Here is a 13,891-nt window from a genome sequence, read left to right as displayed (position 1 = left end):
AGTGGGAGATTGTTGATTTTTCAACAAATGGAGGCCACTTTCGTTGGCAGCAAAAATTGGTCAATTTAAGCTGCATATTTTGAAAATTTGGTAATGGTTAAATCATACATTTAGTCATTGTACTTTAGGGTATTTACAAGATTAGTCCTTAAGCTTCAACTATAAATACCCTAACCCATTTAGTTTTAAAATCATCCCAAAATCCCAAAAATCATTTCTTTCTTCTATTACTAGAGAGCTTTATTGTGAGTAGTGAGTGTTTTGTAAACACCTGTAAATTTTCTCTCTTAGTAAAAGATCTGCAGCAGTCCGGAGACGTAGGCAAAATTGGCTGAATTCCGTTATCAATTTCGGGTATTATTTTTCCGCTTTTATTTCGCAATCTCACTAATCTGGTTATAGGGAAATTACTCGTATTCGTTTTATTTCTCAACATAGTGCCCTGAACATTTGTTTGGAACATTTGATACAAATCTCTACCTCCATGAAAGATCTGTGTCGTGATGTTTTCGGAATGTCGAATGAGAAAAAAGATCTCAAGGAAGTGAAAGGAAACCGAGGTAGTTGTTCATTTTGACTTGCCATTGAATTGGCAACCATCTATGTATATGCTTTGATGCTACCATTTACAATACAATTTTAATATCATATGTTTTTTTTCTTCCAACACATAGGGAGTTATTTTCTCTAAAACTTACTTCGATCTGTCTGCAGAACTGCTAGATGTGTTGCCTGAGAAAAGAAAATTTGTTGATGGTGGTATTTATCCGATGATGGAGCAGAGGTAATATTGCAGCACCTATAAAACTAGTTTACTGAATGTTGGACGAAAATTGGTTTCATTGTTTTCTAGATATGAAGCATTGTGATTTGATTGTGAAACAATTTCAGTAACATTATTTTACAATTTAATCGGCTGTGTTGAACAAGTGCTGTGATTGATTTCATAAGAAATTATCATTTTCATAATCTGAATTAATGATGGGGCTTCTGTTATATAAATTTGAAGATTAAAATCTGTTAATGACTAAACTTTGCATACTCAGCATTTTAGGGAAGTTTTACTAAAAAGCTACCACAAATTTGTGATATTGTTCTTGAGAACAACATTAATTTATTCTCCTGTACATTAAGTACTATAGATCTAACGTGAGCAGCCTCTTGCAGTTTTCGAGTTACAAGCGACAAAAGAAAGCAGAGAAAGTTGCTTATGAAGAACGAAAATCGACTGTTCTGTCATCTAACAAGAACACAGAAGGTAATGGAAAAAAAATTCTCTATACACTGCAAAAGATGAACTCGAGGAGAACCGGCATAACTGATATTTTTATGCATTTTCTTCAGCTCCTTGCAAGCGGACCACTCGAACCAGTCTTAATATTGTCAAGGAAGTCTCAGAGACGGAGTTAGAGGCTGTATAGGAGACATGTATGTTGGCTTCATTTTAGTTTTTGTTGTTGTTTGAGCTGATCCTGCTGATGTTCATGATAGAAAAGAAAAACACAGTACGTAGAAATGGGTTGAAGTGCAACAGCTAAGATATTAGCCCATGCAAATTTTGCATGACATTGATATTGATATTTCAACGTTTAGCATAAGGTATTGTATTGTAGGATAATATATATATATATTTCTAAAAAGCTTTATATCATGAAAAATAATTTTGGGGTATGACGTATGAGTAATAGAAAAGGGTTTAAACATCATCTTCCAAACATCGTAAAATGTTTTCCAGAAAATATTTTTCAGAAAATGTAATTTATTTTACGGAAAATATTTTTCGAAAAACGTTTTTAGTGAAACAAACGGACCCATATATTTTTTTTATCTTTTCTATATAAAAGTTCAACTTCATTAATCACCTATGATAATTTATATGAGCATTATTATTGGAAATAATGATATTATTGTAAAATAAATTTTAGCATTGATTGAAAAATAATCAAACACACAAATAATTGAGAACTTTGACAGGGCTGTGGATAAATTATTGTATGGAAATAAAATCTTCTTGATTGGTGTGTAATTGACATAATCTATATAATTTTGTAGAAATTGCTAAAATAACATACACAAATTCAATAAACAAACACGTTTTTAATTTATAACTAAAAATTCGTAATTTTAGTAATAATACATCTAAAAATATGAAATAGTCTAAATATTAAAGTACATGTTGAAGACACATAATAATCCTGAATCAAACTGGACAACAGAAAAATTGAAGCACATACAAAAGTAACCTCTATTATTATTATATATATATATATATATATATTATAAACCTCTGACCTAACCCTTTCTTCCCAACGTGGATTTCTTATCTTTGCATTACTAACATGTATCAACACAGAATGATTTATAATTGACACATAAATATCAAAATTAACGATAACTATATTGGTCCAAAAAGAAGATTTGACATATTTGTGGACCCATGAGTACACTAAGTTATAATTTCAAGAATGGTGAGGGAAAGTTCAAAATCTCCCTGTGCTTGATTTTGGGTGCTCTAAACTCGTGAATCGTGAAGTGCAGCAGCTATGGGTTTGGAGATAACAATGGAAATGGTGGTGGGCAGTTTGATCCCCATCGTTGTGTACTGGGTTTATTCAGGACTCTACAGTGTTTTAGGGCACTTGTTCAACAATTATATGTTGCACCCCAAGGAAGATGAAGATAACAAGAATTTAGTATCCAAAGGAACAGTCATCAGAGGGGCGTCCTCCGTCAACAATTCTTGACCACCATCATAATGAATCTGTCGCATATGGTATGATCATACTCACATGAATCTTCTCTAACTATGGGTTATTGATTCATTTGTATTGGCATTCGCATTGATTCATGCAGGTGACAAGAGGAAACGTCGATGCCAGAACCGGAGCTTCGTCGGGGCAGTTGACTTCTCTTATCGTTATAACTCGGCAGATCGTCGTCTCACTGTTGGTTTACGATACCTACCAGTATTTCGTTCATAGATGCTTGCACCAGAACAAGTTCTTGTACAAACACTTGCACTCCAAGCATCATCGTCTGGTTGTTAACTATGCATACGGTGCTTTCTACAGTCATCCGATAGAAGGGTTTCTGTTCGCCATCGTCGGCAGTCCTTTAGCTGTTTACGTGTCGGGGATGTCACCGTTGACATTGACCTTTTTCTTGTCTATCTCCATCATGAAATCGGTGGATGACCATAGCGGATTTTGGATTTCCTGGAATTCCTTTCAGTTGTTTACGAACAATGTTGCGTATCATGATGTGCATCATCAGCTCTATGGTGGCAAATATAACTTCGCTCAACGTTCTTTCCATTTTGGGACAAAATCTTGGGGACATATATGAATTATAGGGTGGAGAAAAGAGAGGGAGGGGGCTTCCAATTGCTGCCTATAAAGCAGATCAAGGATTAATTGAGGCCAAAAATCACCGCTTGCTTTTGGGATTAGAGGTTTTCTTGGTTGCATGGTGTTCATATGGGAATATGAATCTTGCGAACTTGTAAATTTACTTATTGTTCACGAAGTTAGGAATAAAGCTTGGCCTTTCCGGAGAAAAATGAATCTAAAATCAATCGAATTCTTGATTCAATGACAAAGGACTTGTGTTCAAATCAACTTTTTTAGTTTTGCATAATTTTTTATGAAATTACGAATGGGTCTTAAACATGTTACTTTTGCATCTTTCTCCATATCATTACAATTACTTTCAGTTTCTTCAGCTTTTGGAGTTGCATGATAACATTTTAAGCCTCTCTCGAGATTCAATGACTTGTTTCACCTTCCAATTCCAAGAACCGGCCAACAACAATTTCCTTCCGATTTCATCGACATCTCCTTGGATGGCACTTCAAATAGGCCCAACACCCACAGATGATTTCATGGTAGGGAAAGTGAAAAGATCTTTCATTGCGGCTGTTGTTTTATCTCATCTTTTGCAATGAATTTATTTATGTATTTTAGGAACTACTCATTGACAGAAAAGAAAACGTGCATTAACTACTCCAATCAAACATTTTGCAAATACGACCAAAACTAAAATATAATGGAACCTTGGATGCGTATAAGCTTTTATAGCTGTCTATTCATAATTTAATACAAACGAGCCCACAGTGATCGATATCAATCCATAGTTTGTTACCGAAATTGCCTCCCTAACACCGGAACCAAGCAGCAAAACTTTCCAGGCCAGAAATTAATCGAATTCATGTTACGAACTTCGTGCAACAGAAAGCATCGGCAGCTCAGATCATGGCATAAGGTTTCCAAGTCTGCTCCCCATGGCCGATCACTGTGCGGCTGTTGAGTTTCCACCTGCAACCCAATATTGCTTAACAGCAACCAATATCTTCTCAGGAACTAAAGGGCCATCTTCATGGTCAACCATCTTAGTGTCCCACCTCATTCCTGCTGTTATCTTCTTCACTTTAATTAGAACATCTACCTCATCACGGAATATAACCGCACCTTCTGGACGCAAAATCCGGTCCATCTCCAAAAGAATGTCCTCAAGATTACATCTGCAAACATTGGATTGAATATGAAGTTCTAATGATAAGAAATGGGGTGTCAAATAGATCTAGGAAGGACGAAATCTTTACTTAACCATAGAAATTACAGACCATGGGAGTATGGCATAGAGCAAGCATTTGCAATTCGAATGTGACAATCATAGTAAAATGCAGTTAAATAGAGCAAAAGAAAGAGAACAAAATTCCTGGCTTTATTTGCAGCGTATAAGCAAAGTTAAAACAAATCACAGCTAAAAGTGAAATCACTAAAGCCAAAAAAAAAAGAATCCATATATATTAGAATGTTCAAAAGTAATGGAATGCACAATTTAACTAGGAATACTTACTTGTCCTGGTACAAACTAAAAAGACCATGGGCATGAATGAGATCATATGTCCTCGGGTATGTGGAGAAGGCCTCACACCTGAACCAGAGGAAGACACTCAAACCATGTTCAAGTTATGCCACCATATTAAGTGACCAAGAGTGGTCTAAGCTACAAAATATTGGTCTCGTTTCTTATATAGCTTAAATCTTGATCCTTTTTCTATGCTTGATCACTCTCGGGTTTCAAAATGATACATGCAAAGTAACTCCTTTTACCTCTCTCTCATTACCTATAAACTTCCCCATATACAAAAGAATATAGCATACAATTTTTAATACTAAAGGATGAGTATGAACAAAATTATTAATTCTCAAAAGTTCAGTAAGCCTTACCAGTCATGGTAGATGCCAATTAATCCACGTTCATATATGACACCCAGGGTATCTTTCTCTGCTATGGTGGGCATGACATTCATAACCCACAATTTGGAAGAGTCAAGGGCTGCAGCAAACCCTCCCAAACCAGCATTCAAGTCCAAAATATTACGATACCGACCAGAATCTATAAGCCTATTGATTTTCTTATAAGCATCAACGTGCTTCTTCCACTTCTGGTTGTCCTCTTGGTATGTCTCAACAGAAACTCCAGGAACACTTCCACTAGCAATTCTAGGAGGGACTGCATATAGTCTCTCTGGGAATGGCTTCAGTTTACCGCCAGCGACTTCTTCTGAGCTACTAACATCTGGATAAGGTGTAACACATGCATCCATTTTCTTGTACCTAGCAACCATCACAAGAGATTGATTAAAATGAAATTTAAGAACAAAAAGGAATTAGCTTACTGGGATCCAATGCAATGCCCATATAATATGAAGTGTAAGAATATATCACTTGGTTTTAGAACCCAGAAAGGAATGCAAATAGGTTTCAGATCCAACATATGGATCCCAGGCTTGCTTAAGAATAACAGTAGAGAATTAGTGCAGTTGGTTTAAAGGCTTAATGAAATTGCTAAACTGCTTGGTCTGTGATATAGGTTCCAAGTCATGAGACATGCATTCCAGGTTTTGACTTCTAATGCTTGCAGGGATGAGGCAGCGTATCATACAATTGACAAGATTAACTATGACATAAGTGAACAGGTGCGAAGCTAATTTGAACCCAAACTTAAACACTGCCAGAGCAGAGGCAATCTACTTCAGTGTAATTTTACCTTTCCAAAACTGTTCTTCTGTTTGTAACTTAACAAGGACGTCAAATACTGTTTTTATTGCAAATTGTAAGATTTTAAAAGTTTCAAGCACAATTCATACCAGACATCATTAGCTTCTCCAGCCTTGCAGAAACTAGAATCATCTCGTCTACCACGACAAGCTTCACCATTGACCCGCTTTTGCCAAATGGCAATTTCACCCTTCTCATGTTTCTTTTCCCAGCAAAGAAGTTTGGCAGCATCCTCAATCTTTTGTTGTTCCTCCTGAAGTTCCTTCTTGGGACGCTGCCATGATTTGTAATTGTTCCTCCAATTGATTGGTGGACCTGAAAGTACCCAGTAACCACCAGGTCTAAGAACACGGTCAACTTCTTTCATGTACATTCCATCTGCAAATAGAAAAAACCATAATGATGATCAGTCACTCAACTTCTGCTATACGGGTTCTCACTAAAGCAACACCTAAACGGACAAAATCTACTCAAAATACCAAGACTTTTTAAACTTAATAGAATATATGACTCACCATTTGCTCCCCATGGAATCAAGCAACGAGAACAGTGAGCCATATCAAAAGCTCTAGATGGATACGGCATCTTTATGGTTCCAAGAACGCCAATAACAGCAGGTACGCCTCTTTCAAGAGCAAACTGAACCTGTGCTTCATGTGAATCTCTAGGAGCAAACGACATGGCAATAACATTTCTACTCCAAAGGTATGCACCCCAGCTTGCAACCTACAAAAGATGACCAATTGTTAAACTCAGCAACAACATTGACCACAAGGCACTCCAAGAGTACAAGTAAACAGATCAATTGAAAAAACTTTCAAAAGCATGGCATACCCCACAACCAGTATCAAGTGCAGTCCTAACAGTCCCATTAGTAATCGGTATAACCGAAGCAAGCTGATCGATGTACTTGTCTGCCCCTTGGGGAAACTGCGTTCCTCCACCAGGGAACCTAAACACATTACCCTCATATTGGATCCAATTCTGAATAGCTTTCTCAACAGTCAAAGCCTTGTAAGGGGCATTAGCATAAGGCACATAGTCACGACTCTTAGGCCAAGGAAATGGGGTCACGTATCCTTTAGGTGCAGGGATAAGACAATGCAACTTCTCTTCCTCTCTCGGACAATGCCTCTCACGATAAATCATGTTGTCCCTGGGAAAAGTCATGGCGCGCCTTTGATCTTGGCAAGGCGTGTAATCAACGTAATTAGGGTGACAGGGCTCGAAAGATTTGGGCTTTTCGGATTCATCAACGTTACCAACTTCACCGGCGTGGTGGGTTTCAAAGTTCAAGTTCGGGACGATGTTGCAATCTGCACTATGTTTGGTCATTTCTAAAGCTATGCTATCCCCTTTACCGAAACCACCTCTTTGCCACGCTCCCAATATGTAGAAGAAACAACACAATCCGACAACAATGAATATTTGAATCGAACTCCTTGTTCTAGCGTCAGCTGAATTCAGTTTCAGTGCCATTTTCTTTTTTAAATATTAACTGCAACTAGTTCCCGAATTTCAGATCCATATAAAACAATAAAGCTAAATCTTTAATATCTAAATATGTATATAAAAACGAAGATCAGCGGATTTAACTTTGGTTTTACGCGAACTTAGTCAAGAGCTCGTTCGAGTAAATTCTTTCTTAAGAAAAAGAAGAGAAAATCTTTAAATCAGAAAAAAAAATAACGTCATGATGAATCAAAGGAAAAGTAATGTCAGATAACTCACCAATAGCATCAATGGTTCAAGATCACCAAATGGTCAACAAAATTGAATCTTTTAACGATGATGTGAGAAGTGGAGGGGATTCTTGTGGCAGTGAATGGAAGGAGACGTGTAAATAAAACACTGAAAAGAGAGCCCTAAACTTTCTCAATTATAGTTGAAAGAAAAAGAATCAAATATGATGATGAAGAAAATAAAGCACAAAGACGTTGTGCCCTGTATGTCGCCTTATTAATGGGGACTGGATTGCGATAAAGAGCTATAAAGAAATTCGAAAACGCAAATTTTTCTCTATCTTTGTCTGTCGTATTGCAGTTAAGTTCATAGCCGGATAATTTTAATATTTAAAGCTCCTAAATGTTATTTCCTAATTTTCAAAAATAAAAGCTTAATATTTTTAAAAAAATTAAAATAAATATAAGGTAATATATGTTTATAAAGTTTAGTAATTTAAATATGTATTATTTTCTATACTTTAGGGTTATTTTTATATTTCCTTATCTGTATAAATTCTAAAAAAATAATTTAATTTTCATGATATTAATATTATATTAATTAAATATTTTTTTATCAAACTCGTCAATAATTTAAATATTAAAAATTAAATTTAAATACAAATATATTTAAAGTACATAAGTCCAATTGTATTAAATATTTATTACATCAATCATGTAGATTTGATTTGTTCTAAAAATAAATTTAATAAATATTAATTAAATTATTTGTTTTTATTAATAAATTAAACTGTTTAGATGGTCATCCGATTCACATATTTTTTAAAACATTTCACATTAGATGTAAATAAGCAATTAATCCATAAACTAATAATTAAACTAATGAAACAAAACTTTAGGTGACACTTTAAGAGTTCAGCTATAACGTTTCAAATTTTACGATCAATTTATAATCAGACAATAATTTGAGGATATTTAGTGGAATTAACCCCATCTTTTTCTTCGATTCTGCATGGATGCGCGTCGAGAGGAGGAGTGGCAGACAGGCGCGAGAAAAGATGAGGAGATGGACTGAAAGAATGGGCGATTTTATAAAATTGACACCATTTAACCGAATATTTCTGTTTTTAGCACCGTTTATTTTATATTTCTAGAAGTGACACTCTTTCGGTTAAGGTAGCGAAAGACGCATCCCGGGGACGTGTTTTACCTGGTTTTACGCTGAGTTAGATGTCACGTGTGAAAGACGCATCCCGGGAACGCGCTTTACCTGATTTTGCTGATTCAGTTGCCACATGGTATTTTTTTTAATAATAAAATTTTATTTTTATTGTTATTATAAATTAGTAATATATTATGTAAATTATTTAAGTTATAATTTAATAATTATCGAATGTATTTTTTTAATATGTGTTAAAGGTGGAGTGTATTATCCACATTAATCGAATAGAACAACAGATGAAAACTAGTTTTTATTTTATTGTAGTTATATGAAAAATGTATAAAATTATTATATTACACGTATGGTTTTATTATTATTTTTTATTTTGATTATCGATCTATTAATTTTATCACTTAATTATTTAAATATTATCAATCTAGTCATCTGTTATTATTATTTAACCAAAATATTGATACATAAGTTAATAAAATTAGTATAATTACACATTTAATCTATTATTATTATTATACATTGAGAAATTATAGAAAATGCAATTACATTTAAATATTAGAAACAAAAACATTCATTTAAATAGAATATTATGTTACATAAGGGTTAACAGTTATGTGAAAATAATAGAGCTTGACATTTTTTTCTATTGTGTCCGATGTTTCTACAATGCCCACATCGTTTTTGTTCTGTTGACTTCTCCCGAATATCCATATCACAATGTATTCTAGTAGTTTTTGGACGGCATGAGTCCCTCAATAGCAATGGATCTGGTACAATTGTAAGCCAAGTTTGAATCTCATCTGGGTCTATTTCGTTTCCTATGGGCGGAAACTCAAATATGAAGTGATAAGTTTATTGTGACATTGAAATTGTATGGAATGAGCATCGACATGTTTTTACGAACAAATGTGAAGTGATAAGTTGATTTTAATGTATACGTTTTAATATATATGTTAATGATAAAATCATATGTATGGATAAATTTAATTTCAATTTAAGTATTGTGAACTATAATTGGAATATAACTTTTAATTTCGAATACAATTGGAATATTAACTTGAATTTAATATTAAATTTCGAATACTATAATTTATATTTTAAATTTAAATTTTGAATAATATTATTTGTATTTTAATTTTAAATTCTGAATACTATAATTTGTATTTTAAAAACATTTATTAAACATTTAATGTAAATTTGAATAAAAATAACATTAAAAATATTGGCAGTAACAACCATGAAACATTTAAATAACATAACCAAATTACATAAATTTCTGAAAATATAACTATTTAAATAATATTAAAATACGACTGGATCACCGATGTCGTCTTCTCGAATGAGTTCCACATGGCGGTGGTTGTCTATTTCGTGGAGGATTTCTTCGTGGAACTTGTTCTTCAGTCTCCTCATCTTCACTATCATCATCATCGGCATTTTCTTCATTTGGCGTAGATGACGCTGAAGGGGCTGAAGGGCCTGTATAAAATAACGACCCTGGAGCAGTGCTAGTAACCATCCCACTGCTCCCCGGGAACTGTGAAAACTGTGGAAATATTGGCATCGATGTCTGTGATCCATATGGAGATTGAGGTGTCTGAGGAGAAGCACCACCAGCCAAATAAGATGCATATGAACCATATACTAGATCATTAAACATAGTCGTATATGCACCTCCATATGGTATAAAACCCTGTGGGCTAGACATGTAACCTGGCGAGCTAAGAATGTAACCCTGCGGACTAGGAATGTAACCGTGCGGAGATGACATATGAACTGGTGGGCTTGGCATATACCCCTGAGGAGATTGCATCTGAAGTGGAGGGATGGACATGTACCATTGTGGCATCGGTGGATAAGGATGTTGTGGTGGGACTGATGCAGAACCGGTAGCACATTCTTTCCGTCTATGCGTTGGGGGACGATGATATCGAGACGGTTGACATCTTTCTCGGCGCCTAGGAATGCTAACCCCTCGTGCTTCCGCTAAAAGTAGAAACGACTTCCCATTTTCATTAAACCAGTCCATATAGTTATCCGTAACCATATGACCAGTTTCAGTGTAATATTGTCGAGGGGCCAACTGTTCATACCGGTTCTCCCAAAGCGCAATACAATATTTGTGTCTCACCACCCAGTTAACATCTTTTTTCCTCGTCTATCTATATTATGCACGTCGTCTAAATTCCTAGGTGCTCCAGGAATATATTGCGTACAACCATACTGACGGAGCACGCGATCAACTGGATGCCACTCAATAATAGCATAACATATAAGAGGTATAACCGATATCCAAACCTCTAATGACCCACCAAGGTGGGGTGGGATGCAAGCCTTCACTTCATCGCTTGCATAAGGTATCCATTGAAACTGAAATATAAATATACAATTCAAATAAATAAAATATTCTAATTATATCTAGCATTTTAAATTAAAATATTAATATTTAAACAGGTGTAAAAACATACCTCAGACCCAGCTTTTGTATTAATAAGTAGACGAATTTCCTCTAACATAGTAGGTATACTTCTATGGTTATTTCTTTTCATTGACCACCTATGAAATATAATATAAACTAAATATCACCCTATTTAATTAAAAATATTTAAATCAAAATTTAGTTCGATAATTACCTCAACAATAAGGGGAATACGTATGATCCGTTCACGATCGGGCATAAGAAAGGCATGTGGAACCACGCCCATGATTACAGAAGCAGGAGACATCCACCGATAGCAGTTTTCTTATAATTCGTCGCCCGACACATTTCTCTAAAGAGAAATGCCAAAACTGCAACGCCCCAACTATATCTTCCAGCTTCATCAAAATTGATCAGATGCCGTAACCACATACAATGCACCTGGTTGCGAGATTTGTCGGACGTCAATATTCCTCCAATTATTCGTAGAATATATGCCCGAGCACATGCATTTGTTTGATCCTCTGAAGCATTTTCATTTAAAACCTCAAAATTAGCTTTTAACCAAGATAAAGCTATTATACCTCCATTAAACTCTGGCGGAGCAGCTCCAAGATAATCAATGCACATTGACTGTCAATCACCATCCGCCATACCACACATCATATTTCCGTCGACGGGAAACCTCAGATGCATAGAGACATCCTCCAATGTACACATTTCTCTAAAGAGAAATGCCAAAACTGCAACGCCCCAACTATATCTTCCAGCTTCATCAAAATTGATCAGATGCCGTAACCACATACAATGCACCTGGTTGCGAGATTTGTCGGACATCAATATTCCTCCAATTATTCGTAGAATATATGCCCGAGCACATGCATTTGTTTGATCCTCTGAAGCATTTTCATTTAAAACCTCAAAATTAGCTTTCAACCAAGATAAAGCTATTATACATCCATTAAACTCTGGCGGAGCAGCTCCAAGATAATCAATGCATATTGACTGTCAATCACCATCCGTCATACCACACATCATATTTCCGTCGACGGGAAACCTCAGATGCATAGAGACATCCTCCAATGTAATTGTAGCATCTCCACATGGAAGGTGAAAAGTGTGTGTCTCGGGCCTTCACCTCTCAATCAATGCAGAAATTAGGACATGTTCGAGTTTGCAACCGCCAATAATTGTTGCAATATATCCGAACCCGGTAGAAACCAAATATGGCAAAATACGTTCCGGTGTCGGTATACGTAGATTTTTAATAAATGTCTCTAAAATACGATCAGTATCTTAAATAATATGCATTATAAAAAATTAAAATTAATATAAATTCATAATAAATTTAAATTAAACATAACAATAATTATTAACATTAATTATAAAAAAATATTACCATATCGCTAAAATGTCTGGAGATATGGTCAGCATCCAATCGCAGTAACATTTCACTTTACATTATAACTGTAGACAAAAAAATAATTAGCACAAAAAATAATTAATTAATAAATTTAAATAAATAATAATTATATAAATATTATTTTAATAAAAAATAATATTTATATAATTATATTAATATAAAATATAATAACTATTTAAGAAAATAATAATTGAAAAATAAATTTCTTACCACTAATAATAAAATTAAAACTCAAAGATTTGGCGAATTTGAATTATATGAAAGGAGAAGATGATTTTGGTGTGAAGAATGAGGGGGTTGAGGGGGTTTATATAGGGAGAGGAGGATGAGTAGTTGAGAAAAAATCAGATGGTCATTTAAGACATTTAATGAAAGGCGCGTCCCCGGAGATGTGCCTTTCACACGTGGCAACTGAATCAACAAAATAAAGGTAAAACGCGTCCTCGGGGATGCGTCTTTCACACGTAACATCAAACTCAACGTAAAACCAAGCAAAACGCGTCTCTGATGCACCTTTCACCACCTCAACCGAAAGGGTATTATTTCGGAAAATATAGAACAAATAGTGTTAAAAAAATATTCGGTTAAAGGTGTGGTCAAATCGTCGAAAGAATGAGGCGGTGGGTCCCACATCCATGTCGGGAGGATCGTTGCAAAAGGCGATGATTGATGATGGACGATCAAAATTAATGGGAGAGTAGCCTTAGAAAGATGGGAAGGGACAAAGCTGTCGGTCCTGATCAAATTCCTATCACTGTGTGGTTGGCCCTAGGAGAAGAGGGAGTTAAGTGGTTGACCAACATCTTTAATATTATTCTAGAGACTGCCAAGATGCCAGAGGAGTGGAGAGAGTCTACGGTGATACCAATCTATAAAAATAAAGGAGATCCCCAACGTTGTGGTAACTACAGAGGTATTAAACTCCTCAGCCATACCATGAAGCTATGGGAAAGGGTGATAGAGGCTAGGTTGAGACAAGTTACTAGGGTTTCGGAAAACCAATTTGGCTTTATGCCAGGCAGGTCTACCACGGAGGCGATTCATCTACTTCGACGGCTTATGGAGAAATATAGGGAAAAGTCTAGAGATCTTCACATGGCGTTCATTGACCTTGAGAAGGCTTATGAT

General features: G+C 35.3%; 1 protein-coding gene, 1 long non-coding RNA gene and 1 pseudogene across 2 annotated transcripts; 1 reads left to right on the top strand and 2 right to left on the bottom strand.

Moving 5' to 3' along the window:
* Positions 1–2,536: 2,536 nt before the first annotated feature.
* On the top strand, positions 2,537–3,441 carry LOC120156391 (annotated as a pseudogene).
* A 564-nt stretch (positions 3,442–4,005) lies between these two features.
* Positions 4,006–7,569, bottom strand: LOC120156385 (probable methyltransferase PMT2). Its single transcript, XM_039167700.1, has 6 exons — positions 6,900–7,569; positions 6,581–6,791; positions 6,155–6,443; positions 5,232–5,621; positions 4,858–4,935; positions 4,006–4,519 (listed from the first exon to the last, which is right to left on the bottom strand). Exons 1-6 carry the CDS (start codon positions 7,542–7,544, stop codon positions 4,288–4,290), a joined length of 1,845 nt encoding a protein of 614 aa, XP_039023631.1. The 5' UTR covers positions 7,545–7,569; the 3' UTR covers positions 4,006–4,287.
* A 3,697-nt stretch (positions 7,570–11,266) lies between these two features.
* Positions 11,267–11,588, bottom strand: LOC120156393. The gene is made up of 3 exons (XR_005519062.1): positions 11,555–11,588; positions 11,390–11,477; positions 11,267–11,291 (listed from the first exon to the last, which is right to left on the bottom strand). It is a non-coding gene; the product is annotated as an uncharacterized LOC120156393 (long non-coding RNA).
* Between the last annotated feature and the right edge of the window lie 2,303 nt (positions 11,589–13,891).

This window comes from Hibiscus syriacus, unplaced genomic scaffold (genome assembly GCF_006381635.1).
Source record: "Hibiscus syriacus cultivar Baekdansim isolate YM2019G1 unplaced genomic scaffold, ASM638163v2 tig00111220_pilon, whole genome shotgun sequence".
NCBI lineage: Eukaryota > Viridiplantae > Streptophyta > Magnoliopsida > Malvales > Malvaceae > Hibiscus > Hibiscus syriacus.
The sequence above is the reverse complement of the archived record's forward strand: the minus strand, read 5'-3'. Positions and strand labels throughout refer to the sequence as shown.

What these genes read in the sequence shown, in the direction of transcription:
- LOC120156385 (XM_039167700.1), bottom strand. Translation starts at nt 7,544, where the DNA reads ATGGCACTGAAACTGAATTCAGCTGACGCTAGAACAAGGAGTTCGATT. An exon ending in GGAGAAGCTAATGATGTCTG is followed by an intron (nt 5,622 to 6,154) that starts GTATGAATTGTG and finishes GATGGTTGCTAG; the next exon opens with GTACAAGAAAATGGATGCAT. An exon ending in TTTAGTTTGTACCAGGACAA is followed by an intron (nt 4,520 to 4,857) that starts GTAAGTATTCCT and finishes CAATGTTTGCAG; the next exon opens with ATGTAATCTTGAGGACATTC.